The sequence below is a fragment of the Berghia stephanieae genome, chromosome 5 (assembly GCF_034508935.2).
Source record: "Berghia stephanieae isolate SIO BIC M18660-M18661 chromosome 5, UCSD_Bste_1.3, whole genome shotgun sequence".
Taxonomy (NCBI): Eukaryota; Metazoa; Mollusca; class Gastropoda; order Nudibranchia; family Aeolidiidae; genus Berghia; species Berghia stephanieae.
This window is the reverse complement of record NC_088364.1, coordinates 51,028,913-51,040,537: the sequence shown is the minus strand read 5'-3', so window position 1 is coordinate 51,040,537 and position 11,625 is coordinate 51,028,913. Positions and strand designations below refer to the sequence as shown.

The following is an 11,625-nucleotide window of genomic DNA, read 5'->3' as shown; positions in this document are numbered from 1 at the left end:
ATGACTTGGTAGTCACCATTTTATGTTTAAGGGGCGGGTTGGGTCTAATTATTAAGAAAATCCTTCAGAAAATTGATTTTGAAATTTTGGTGAAAAAAAGATATTCAATTATCTTAGAAATAATAGTATTGAAGTCCAAATTCTTAAAGTAGACTATAAGGCACGAAAAACAGGTAGTAAAAAAGTGTGAAAAACGGAAAGCTATTTTGCCATTTTCTCAATATGTCATTTTTCTAAGGGTATGGGATACTGTGTCAAACGTTTTTCATAATCTATTCAATAAAATTGTCTGAAAATTTCCAGTTATCACATAGATAATGTAGTATGTCACCATAGAGAGATTTTTTTGATAAGGTATTTGTTTTTTGAATTATAATCCACATTATGAATTTTTAACATCAATTTTGTCATAACATTTTTATTTTCAACTTTGAAATTTTCTAATTAAAATTCCATAAGCTAAAGCCGTAAAATCTCACTATGGCGACACACTAGGGTACAATGTTCCCTATGGAGTTCATTCCTTCATAAATTTTTGTGGACATTTGCCACAAGATTTTTTTTTATGCCAGACCTCCAAATTAGGTCGCAAAACCGTTATTAACACAGATAATTTATCTTTCCCCCCAAAAAATGTTGTTTTTTAACCTATAATGCCGATACAGAATTATTAAAACCCTCCAATATAGGTAATTAATTTTTTTTGTTGAAAATACCCAAACCGCCCCTTAATTGTAATCTGTAGCTAAAACTATTTACTGCGAGAATGCTCAGAGATAAACGTATCACATGACATGAAATTCTACGTTTTGGTGATAGATTATAGATGATGTGAACAATTTTGCTTTAGTGAAAAAAAAAAACATTTCAGAATTTTTAAAAATTGTTAATTCACTGACAAACCTGGATTGTTATTCAAATTAAAAGATAATCACATGAACAATAGTTGATTACAGGGATTTTTATTGATAAATTACGTGTTTTAAATGCAGGGCATTCGTCCAATATACGAGACATTTGCCATCCCTGCTACTGTGCCTATTATTGTGAAAAACATATAGGTGATCCTCACCTGGACAGACATTTCACTAGCAGAACTTCCTCCTGACACAAATTCATTGGGAGACACGATGCTTTGGGTAGACCTTACTTTGATGGTGTCGAGTGGAACCCCTAACCCTTTAGCCACTGCTTGAGCAACCTGAAAAAACAAAGGGTCAGAAAAAGCTAAATAAATGTTACCCAGAGTAAGAGAGTGGTCTTTGATAGAAAATCCAACCAACTGATATCATAAATGAACAATGTATATTGGATCTTTAAGATAGTATTGGTAGATCCCCTAATTGTGATTCCGAAGCTCTCCCCAAGGGAAGTCCAACCGTATAGGCTTCTGAAAATTTCTGGAGGCCGAGCATGGCAGCATGCTAATCTACTAGAGGGACTGCACATCATAACGAATGTTTGGGCACATGCTAGAATCTCTACCTTGAAAAAAAGATGCAGCTGCAGAAATTAAATATTCCAAATAAAAGTAGGATGTAAGCCACTCTGTAAACTTGGAGGCAATTATATTGTGTCGTATCGTACCGTTTAAGACCTAATAGGATTTTAAAACCTATAAATGCTCTGTAAAACTTTCATGCATAGATACAATTTTCCATAGGTATTTAAACGACGTTAATATGACAATACAGGGGACAATACAGATAGATGGAGGAGCCTTCGTGGCCTATACTCAAGTAGGTGTTAAAGACCTAAGTATGTTATTGAAAATCTCAGAAATTTAATGAAAATTTTAAAAAAAGATAAAAGTTTTAAAAAATGTATAATCTGTCCACGTCAAATATTTTGGAGGACACATACAAACAGTATTGAAATAAATTGAAACCCCTCCTTCTCCCATACAAGTAAATGTATACCCATGAGACAACGCAAAACCACCTAAGATTGGCACTGCTGGAAATTTCAAGCTTATATTATTTCAATATCTTGTCATCATAACTTTTATTTTCAATTGTAATCTATAAATGTTTATCTTGGAAGAGAGTTAAATACAAATAAAACCCCATTGTTTTAAAATCAAATGATACATAAATGTATGGCTGGATAAAAGGAAGTCAATTTTTTTTTCAAAAAATGAATCAATGAAAAAAAAAGCGATAACATTGAGACAAAGACCAACAACATTTATGCAAGTCATACCTTTGTATACAGTCCCTGGCCCATTTCAACACCTCCTTGGGATACAGCCACAGACCCATCTCTATAGTAGATGGACACATTAACATTGTGACCCTGGCCAAAGTATTGAATGCCGTATTTGCAGGAGGTCATGGTCAGGCCTCGTTTCTTCCAACAGTTTTCCTTTAAAAGAGGGTTAAATCGATACTTACTTCTATTAGGTGTCAAATCTTACAAATTTCCTGATACAACCCTACTTAATTTTGTGACCTTCAGCTTTTAAATCAAAACGACTGCGATGCCTCCAGATGCTTTCATCAATTCTGTTGTGAGATCTTCTATTGTTAATAATCTCGTGAAGTGCTTCTTAAGCGTTATGGATCATGGGCACATTTATGTTTTATACGAGTAATTAAAATCATAAAAACGTGAGATATCATTGTTTTTCAGTATGATCAGAATTGTTAAAGATCATCCTCCTCTAAAAGGCTCTCAATCTGTTCTTTAGACATAGCTTTTAATGTTTTTCTTTGGTACTCTTTGTCTGGTTGCACAATTAAATTTTGTTTTAATGTCAAACTGTGGTAAATTTAAGTGTTGAGGCCCTTATTCTTTCATTATCGGTTCAGCATACGATTATTAAAAAAAAAAAAACTATAGGGAGTAATTCATTGTTCACATTCCTTATTTCAAACACTTGCAACAATGTTTTTAACCGGCCCCTCCCAAAAAAACAAAACAAAAGCCCCAAAACAAAAAACAAAAGACAAAAACAAAAACAAACAAAAAAACCCACAAAAAACAACACAAAACAAACAAGACAAACAAACAAAAACAAAACTAAACATTATACCCCTACCCCCACCCTCTCCAAAAAAACCCCTAAAAACAAAACAAAACAAAACAAGACAAACAAACCAACCCCCTCCCTAAAAAAAAAAAAAACAAAAAGCAAAAAACAAAAAACAAAAACAAAAACAAAACAAAAATAAACAAACAAACAGACAAACAATAAACAAATTAACATACATATGTGCTTATTATGCAGATGTTTGTCCTTGTCGTTTTCCTTTTGTAGACTATATATTATTCTTATTTGTTGAATCAGTATTTTATTTCTGAATCAGTACATTATTCTTTATACACATTGATAGTCTACCTACTTGATTGAAAGCGTCCACCTGTCTAATTCTTCCCTCCACCTCTGCTAGATCTTTCAATCGTAGCCAGCATTCTTTCATCGTGCTGTCTTCCATAGAAAGGCCGTGCAAATCAGTCTGGTCAAAAAGTAATAATAAATAACGGGCACACAATCACTTATTATCTTCACCCATTTTTTTTATGAATGCAAGTATAATGTATAAATATGAGAAATAATTCATTCTCACAGAAGTACAAGTCGTGTAGGTTGAATGTGCTATCAACATAGCAAAAAAAATATTTAAAAATCAAAGATCTAGAAGGAAAAGCATCAGAAAGGAACACTTATATCATTTTTATACATGCTTCTGGCTTTTTGTTTTACAGGTATTGTTGTGAATTAAAAAAAAAGGACTGATGGAATCTCTTGTCGTGACAGAACCTGTTGTAGTGGGCTATGCTTGCCAATAAAAACTCTAAAATCATTCATTTTTGTAAATTTATGGTATTTATGATTGTGTTATTGTTAAATGGAAATATCATGTGAGATAAATTATTCAAGAACTTTATCTTACCGTTATCATTTATATCTCAATTGCAACTTCAGCAGTTATTACACAGAGAGGCAACACAGACTAGATCAGTATAGACCTATATATTTTTTATGATATAATCTCGGAAAATGCACTTTTCATCTCTTCATAAACTCAACATATGTAAAATTGGATATAAAGGAGACAGGTTAGCCTAGATTACTCATTTGATGTACAAACCATAGCATATCAAGACTTCGCAAATAATTCAAGCAAGACATCCTCCTTATTTACTACGAATACAAATCATATTCTGAATAAGATAATTTTCCGAATAGCAAATCGTGATTAGCCATAATGATTTAAAAGCAATTTGATATCAGCTTAACGCTTTAAGATAAATACATTTTGTTTAGGCAAAAAGATCAAATCTAATACATGTTACAGTGCTGTTTCAAATCAAGAAAGTAGAGAACGATTAGATAATACCCGAAGAAAGATCCGTCTAAATACTTCGAATAAAAAAGTGAATGGAATTGTTTCAAATAGCATTTTTGCAGCTATTTTTTGTCTTTTCAAGTTTACCATTTTCCTAGTATTTAAATTATTGAGCCATTCAAAGAGTGAATTTGTCTTTGTCTCGATTAAAAAAAAAATCCGACATTACATGATGTTTATCAACAAGGTTGATCTCTTTCAGATGAATAGGGTGCATATTACAACTTTTGGCGGCGTGTTCCATTATAGACTCGATCACCAAGGCTGCTGGTACAGAACCTGTAGGTAACGAAGAACAAAATAAAAACATTTAATCTTGTAAAAAATACTACTGAAAAAATTGCCATGTCTTTATTACTGTAGGTTCTTACACGAAGACGTGGTTTGATTAAGGCTACTAGCTGGACTCAGTGAATCGTTTTTAAAAGGATCCCAGACTAAGACTAGGAAGCAGATAACTCGGTTTTGACTCGATGAATATCTTCTCACCATCAACAGTGATTGGCAAGCTGGGCCCTATTCAACTCCTTTGGAAAAGTATCTACAATGTATACGGATGAACTTTAATAAGAATAAAAAGGAATACATGCTGTTGCCAATCTATTCATATTATGATTCTACTGAAAAGACATATTGGATGTTATTAAAGACTATTGTAGGACCTCTAAATCATATGTTTCTCTCGGAAAATTGCGATGTAATCTAATGGGTGAAATTTTCTGGGAAATGGTAATCGAGGTAGTGGAGTGAGTATTAAATTGAACAAACTATAGTTTTCGCAATAATTCATTCTGCATAGTGCAAGGTTTTTTTCTTTCAAAATCAAAATGAGTTCGTCATGAGCAGCATGGCCAGATAAAAAATGTGGCTTATATTCATAATTGGGACACACGCAAATGTTGCTTCACAATTGTGAATATGATGCTGATCTATCAATAAATTTTCAAGACAACCAAAGTCAATCAATTTAGTTGAATTAAGCTCAAATCAAATACGTCATAAATTCCATTAGATTGAAACTCATAGAATATTCAATCAATAATCATATTATTTTTCAGTTTCATCTCCTCATTTTCATCTACCGAGAAGGTTGTATGGAAAGAAGAAGCAAAAAATACCCCCCCCCCAAATAAATAAATAAAAGTTTAAGGAAGATTTAAAAATTCGACCCCAAAGCTATCTGGTCCTTAATAAATTATTTGATTCATTAATTTGTTTATTGTTTGCTCACCTGGTGCACGAACTGGTGAAGTCCGTGGTTTGTTAGTCATCATGGCATGTGGACGTACTGTCCAATTTGGAACATGGTAACCTGTTACGGGTAAAGGTGCATTGTGAAACAGTTGAACAGCACAAAAACAGTTTTTAGATATAACGATTTTACATAGATTAAAAACCGTCATCATCGTCTTCTTCTTCTTCTTCTTCTTCTTCTTCTTCTTCTTCTTCTTCTTCTTCTTCTTCTTCTTCTTCTTCTTCTTCTTCTTCTTCTTTCTTTATATTTTTCTTTCTTTTGTTATTGTTTTACCCCAATGATGAAAATAAATAAATGATTGATTAGATAAATAGATAAATAAATAGATAAATAAATAAATAAATAAATAGATAAATACATTTATGCAGGGTATAGCAAAGCTTCATTTGTTCCTCCAACATAAGGAACAAAATCTATAATCCATACATTACAAATCTCTTGTTAGGTAACCTTTTAAATAGTTCTATCATGCGTCACTGATTATAACCAAATACTCATTCACATGGAGTTTGGCAATATATGTAAATCATATTTCCAAGGGACATTATACCGCTGAGTCACTAATACTCCTCTATTTAAATTCAAGGGCTGAAAAAAAAGTACAAGACACCCCTGAAAAAAAACATTTAAAAAGGGACGTTTCGTGAATAGCCTTACTTTGAATGTGGCGCATTGTTGAATGTATCATCAACATTGCCCATGAGACACTGTTAAGTACGAAATGCATACCAACTAGGATTGCAAAATTATATTCCCGGTAAGGAAGGACAACATTTTTTGCAAAACATTGAAGACTTTTGTCTAATGATGGATAAAGCATTATTATTAAACAAAGAATCGTTAAGAAGCAAAGTTTAAACAAGAGGCCTAGTTTCCAAAATGTGAATCATTTCTAGAGTAAATAATGTAGTAAAGCACCCAATCCGACAAACTTTAGGCGACTTCAGGCTCACGGGTGAAACCATAGGTAGACATTTATCCATACAACGCCAACTAAAAGTACAATTTCATTCATAGCCAAAAGCAGGTAAACACATTGCAAGCTATAAAGAAAGATGTTTGCTGATAAAATTTGTGTTCAAATGATTTTGATGGATATTTCTGTTTTATTTGATACTTGCATCTATTTCAAAGACAAGGAAAGGGAATTCCAGACAGAGGGAACATCACACATTGATCTCTCACCAAAACTTTCTGAACATTTTCATTTAGGAAATACCATACGTAATTGATCACCTGACCACTTTTCATCCTCTTGTTAATTCTTTTTTAAGTACTAGAAATCTTTGGTATGAGGTTGTGATCAGTTCCACCACTTGATCTCATGAGAATCTGAGCCTGATTAAACTATAACAAATTACAGCTATAAAGATGCAGCAAAATTATTCCATATAGAGAATTCATATACGCGACCTATTTTGATATGATTCGTTAAAAATTGCATACGAGTTTTGTATAAGACTTCATATGATAACTATTTAATTTTTTAAATATAAATTTTCCAATCTATTTGGTTATTGATATTTATTGTTCAATTTGAAAAAAAATTGAAACCAGAGACATACATTTGGTATAATGCGCCTTTCAAATGTAAAAACGGAAATATTTTCATACTTTCGAGAGATTTAAAAAAAAGAAACAAATAAGAAATTCTCACCCAAATCAAGGAATTCAAGGTGGTGGAAGAGATCAATTAACATGGATGAGACACAGCCAACGTCTAAATAGTAATCCATATCAATTGCTTGGATTCTACCATCAGCATCTACTGCTGCCTAGAATGTGGTAAGAAAGAAAATGTGAAATGTTAGAGATCTGATACATGATGGACAAAACAAAGAAATCATTGGTCCATAGCAGTCAACAGGGGGCTACATATGTACAGAAATCATTCTCTTTTCTTTCTTTTTCATTTCATTGTTGTCCTTTTTAGTGTAAAGTTTACCCGGTGTATTGTTTATGGACTTATTCAAACATTAATTCAGCCCTTTTTCATTGCATCATTTCCTTTCTTCCTTACCAGCTGAAAATCTGTATGTGGAAAACGTAACAAAAAATGAAAAGAAGAGCACCACTTCACTGTAGAAAATAGCATCATTCCACTTAAAAATACTTGAGTTATTCTGAACAGTGAATTAGGTTTTGAAAATTATATAATGGAAATTTTAAAAACGTGTCTTCATTATTAAAATGTTAACCAGATTAAGCAATATCTAACAACGAACGCTTGCAAGGCAATGATGATCTCACTGGTTCTTTCAAAAATGGACTCATGCAATTCTTTATTTTTCGGCATGTCTAATGAAAAAAATGAACTATCTTCAAAACGTTCAAAACTATGTGATACGAATTGCTCTACAGAGAAAGAAATGGCACGAAGTAACTCCTTTTCTGAAGAAATTGCATTGGCTACCAAATAGCCCAGTGTATGCAGCACAAGACAGCAACAATCATCATTCACGACACGCCCTGAGGTATTTACTTGATCCATGTAATAGATTGTGCATGCATGACATGGCCTCGGGATGACTACCAGATCTACTGTTCCTTTAATCACATCGTAGATTACTTCGGTCAAATAAGAACGTTTTCCAGCTGTCCATACCACGATACACAATAAAGGCTGGGGAGCGTAGATTTCAGATTTTTGGTCCGAGGTTGTGGAACAGTCTACCTGGCAGCAGCAATGTCAAAGTAAATTTTGCTAAGCTGATTTTCAAGTTTGTTGAATACTCCATTTTAAGTCTATAATTGGTAGCCTTGTTTTATTCATACAATCTCAATAATGTGTTTGCATTTCAAATTATCTTTCTTGAATCTATTCCCTGTGATTAAAAAAATATCTAAGGTCTTAGATGAGATCTAGGTAATGTAACCATGGATAAGCTCTAGATTTATTACAAAAACAGCGACAGCAGTTTAAGAATTTTCCACAAACAGCTTTGATGCCAATGTAAACATGTTGAAATGTCGTGTGCAAATTCTCAGTTAGCTTAGTAGAATTTTCAAAAACCCACAGAAAACTCCCTTACAGCTCCATCCCTCAAAAAATAAAACCCCACTGAAAGTAAAATTTACATATAGAAAGAATACAAAACAAAAAAAAAACAAACAATCAAACCAAAAACAAACAACAAACAAAAATAAACACTCGCTCAACACTCTTGCAAAAAGTCTCCAATATAAACTGATTAACAAATGTCTTAAGTCATCATTATCTCCTAACTGTCATCGTCTCTCTCTCTCTCTCTCTCTCTCTCTCTCTCTCTCTCTCTCTCTCTCTCTCTCTCTCTCTTCCTCTCTGTCTCTCTTGTCATCTTTTGTGTTTGAGCACTACTACTGTTCTAAGATCGGTTCCATGTTAGATTGATATCAATTACTTTTCAATTTCCATCTGTTGATGTATAGGTGTTTGTGAGGGTTGTGATGGATTATCTTGAAAATGTTGAAATCCAAAAGCGTAAAGATGTGTTTCTTTTGCTTAGGCTTTGCGTAGATATATGGGTAGTTAGCATCATGTTTGTGTTAGTGTAGAAATTACCAGACTGGAGTCTCACCTTATATTTAGCCAAGAGATGCGGCCTTTTCCCTGTTTCTTTCATCACATCAGACAAACTGTAAGCCACTCTCACGGGTCTAGGGAGTGAGTGGGTAAATCACATATATTATTGTGTATGATATCAATTTAGAACTGATCTGTTTCTTGATTTTAACATTCCATTGTAAATAGGATGTGCGGGGAGGACGTAAAAAACATTCCAATAACCCATTGCATTAATACTGAAATAAAATTAATAAAAACAAACCCAATAAAAACAAAAAAAGAAAAAAAAACCCAAAGAAAAACAAAAACAACAGAAAACAAAAACAAAACAAAAACAACATGCCCTAACCACCACCACCCTCCCCGAATATAATCCCTTAAAAACACACCGGAATAAACAACAGTTTCAAAGTTTCAAACAACAACAGCAAACCTTAATGTGTATGAAAATGCAATCCATTAAATGCCACGTTTGAAAGCCACCGTTTTGATTATGGCCTTTAAAACAGACTGAGGTATACCGTGAATCAAACTTTACTTATTGTGAGAGTGTAAAAATGGCTTACCCCAGCTGATCTGCATTGTATAAACGTGGGGAAACTTTGTTCTTGAGTCATCGTGGTGTTCATCATTATTTCAAACATAATATAGCATTTGTGTCATATGACATATGACACATCGCCTCTGAAACGGTACTGTATCGAATGAACCTGATATTTTCAACTGAGTTTTAAGCTTAAGTTATACAATTTTAGTTAATACAAATGCCTTCATCGAGGAGAGTTAAGTTTTATGTTTTAATCATCTGAACTACTTAATTCTTTTTTTTTTCGATATAAAACTAAATTTCCGTGTCCCAGTTCATTCTAATAAAATACCAACTTGACATGGTGGATTGCATTAGTTAAATGGTTAATATGAAACAAACCTCCCTCCCCCCCCCTTCCTCCAAATAAACAAAACGGAAATTAAAAAAAACCCCAAAAAACAAAAACAAAACACAAAAAAGACCAAACAAATAACAAAAAACAAAACAACTACAACAACAAACCCCCCCCCCCCCAAACAAAAAAAAAAATCAACAAAAACAACAAACATACACACGCACACACATAACAGGTGCAATTATTTACCTTCCGGTAAGATAAGAGCCAAGGGATGCCACAGCATTAGATGGACATGCATCGAAAGCCTTTCCTCCAAAACCACCACCAAGACGTGGAATGTGTACAGTGATGCTGTGACAATGGAACAAATGACATCATTATCTGCATAAGTATATCTTTTTAAATGAAGGAGGGAAAATGTAGGGAACTTAAAATGTGGACAAACTTGATAATGTCAGGAAATATTTGGTTTCCGTATTAGGTATATATTGGGTAAATTAATGCAACATAAAATAAGCATAAGGAGTAGAAAAGAAACGGAAAGAAGAAGATGAGATGAGGAAGAGAAGTAGAGAAGATGTGGAACATATAAAGAAGAGGATGGAATTGAGGAAGAAGAGGAAACAGAATAGAGGGATGATTGGGAGATAAGAAAGCATGGAATGTAGGAATGGGAACAGGGAGGGGAGGAGGAAGATGGAGGAAGATTGGGCCAATTAGGAGAAATCGGATGGGTGCATTTATACTTCAATGTAAAATAAACAATCTTTCGTGAACATAAGTGATTTGAATATACAAAGCATCTTCAATCTCACAACGTATTTTTGTTTCATATAGGTGGAAAATGTCGGAAATTGTTGTTTCTTCTTATTTCCTTGTGGTAGGAAACATAGGGTGTGAAAACTTACAAGTTCATCGGTTTTGCAATGATGTTTGCTGAGACAGCCTGACACATGTCTGGAAATTGGGAGGACGCGTATATGTCAATGCCATCTTCTGTAGGAACTGCTAAGGAAATCTGATAAGAAACAAGACCAAACAAAAAAAAAGCATGAAAGAGAATACAAATCTTAATAAAAAACAACAACAAAAAAAAAACAACAAACAAAAAAAAAACACACACATAAAACTAGAAAATTTCGAAAACAGCATTTTGCAAAAATCCAACACACAGAATATTATAATGGTGGTTGTTTTTTTTGTCTTTTCCGCCACGTCATCCCCAATATCGTCTATCAGAAAACAAAAGAATATTCTGAGTTCATGACATTTGTGGAAAGTTTCTCTGATTTTTCTTAAACAACGTTGCAAACATGTTAGCTTTACCTACATTTACAGGAAACAAATTTTTAAAAAATCATTAGAGTTCACTAATAGAAACAGCCGACATATAACCTGGGAAAAAAATGTAAGCGAGTTCAAGAGGAATGTAGTAGCAGAAAGTGCATCTAATAGTGAGTCTTGACTATTCATTGTAACAAACTCACATGTGTCTCCATGAAGAAATGTGTTTGTGACCCCATTCGAATCTCTCCAGATATAATCTTGTCTGCTGATTTCATTGCCTCTGATATGATAAGAATAATG

General features: G+C 33.3%; 1 protein-coding gene across 2 annotated transcripts in view; it reads right to left on the bottom strand.

Annotated features, from left to right (window-relative positions):
• LOC144973142 (uncharacterized) overlaps nucleotides 1-11,625 on the bottom strand; it is a 52,551-nt gene that overhangs the window by 8,504 nt on the left and 32,422 nt on the right. For both annotated transcript variants that reach the window (XM_078915240.1, XM_078915241.1), the window contains exons 20-29: nucleotides 11,526-11,605; nucleotides 10,947-11,056; nucleotides 10,285-10,389; nucleotides 9,165-9,243; nucleotides 7,265-7,382; nucleotides 5,584-5,664; nucleotides 4,522-4,631; nucleotides 3,345-3,458; nucleotides 2,203-2,364; nucleotides 1,073-1,201 (exon numbers count right to left, since the gene is read on the bottom strand). In XM_078915240.1, coding sequence (XP_078771366.1) covers nucleotides 1,073-1,201; nucleotides 2,203-2,364; nucleotides 3,345-3,458; nucleotides 4,522-4,631; nucleotides 5,584-5,664; nucleotides 7,265-7,382; nucleotides 9,165-9,243; nucleotides 10,285-10,389; nucleotides 10,947-11,056; nucleotides 11,526-11,605 — 1,088 coding nt within the window. The remainder of the gene's footprint in view (nucleotides 1-1,072; nucleotides 1,202-2,202; nucleotides 2,365-3,344; nucleotides 3,459-4,521; nucleotides 4,632-5,583; nucleotides 5,665-7,264; nucleotides 7,383-9,164; nucleotides 9,244-10,284; nucleotides 10,390-10,946; nucleotides 11,057-11,525; nucleotides 11,606-11,625) is intronic.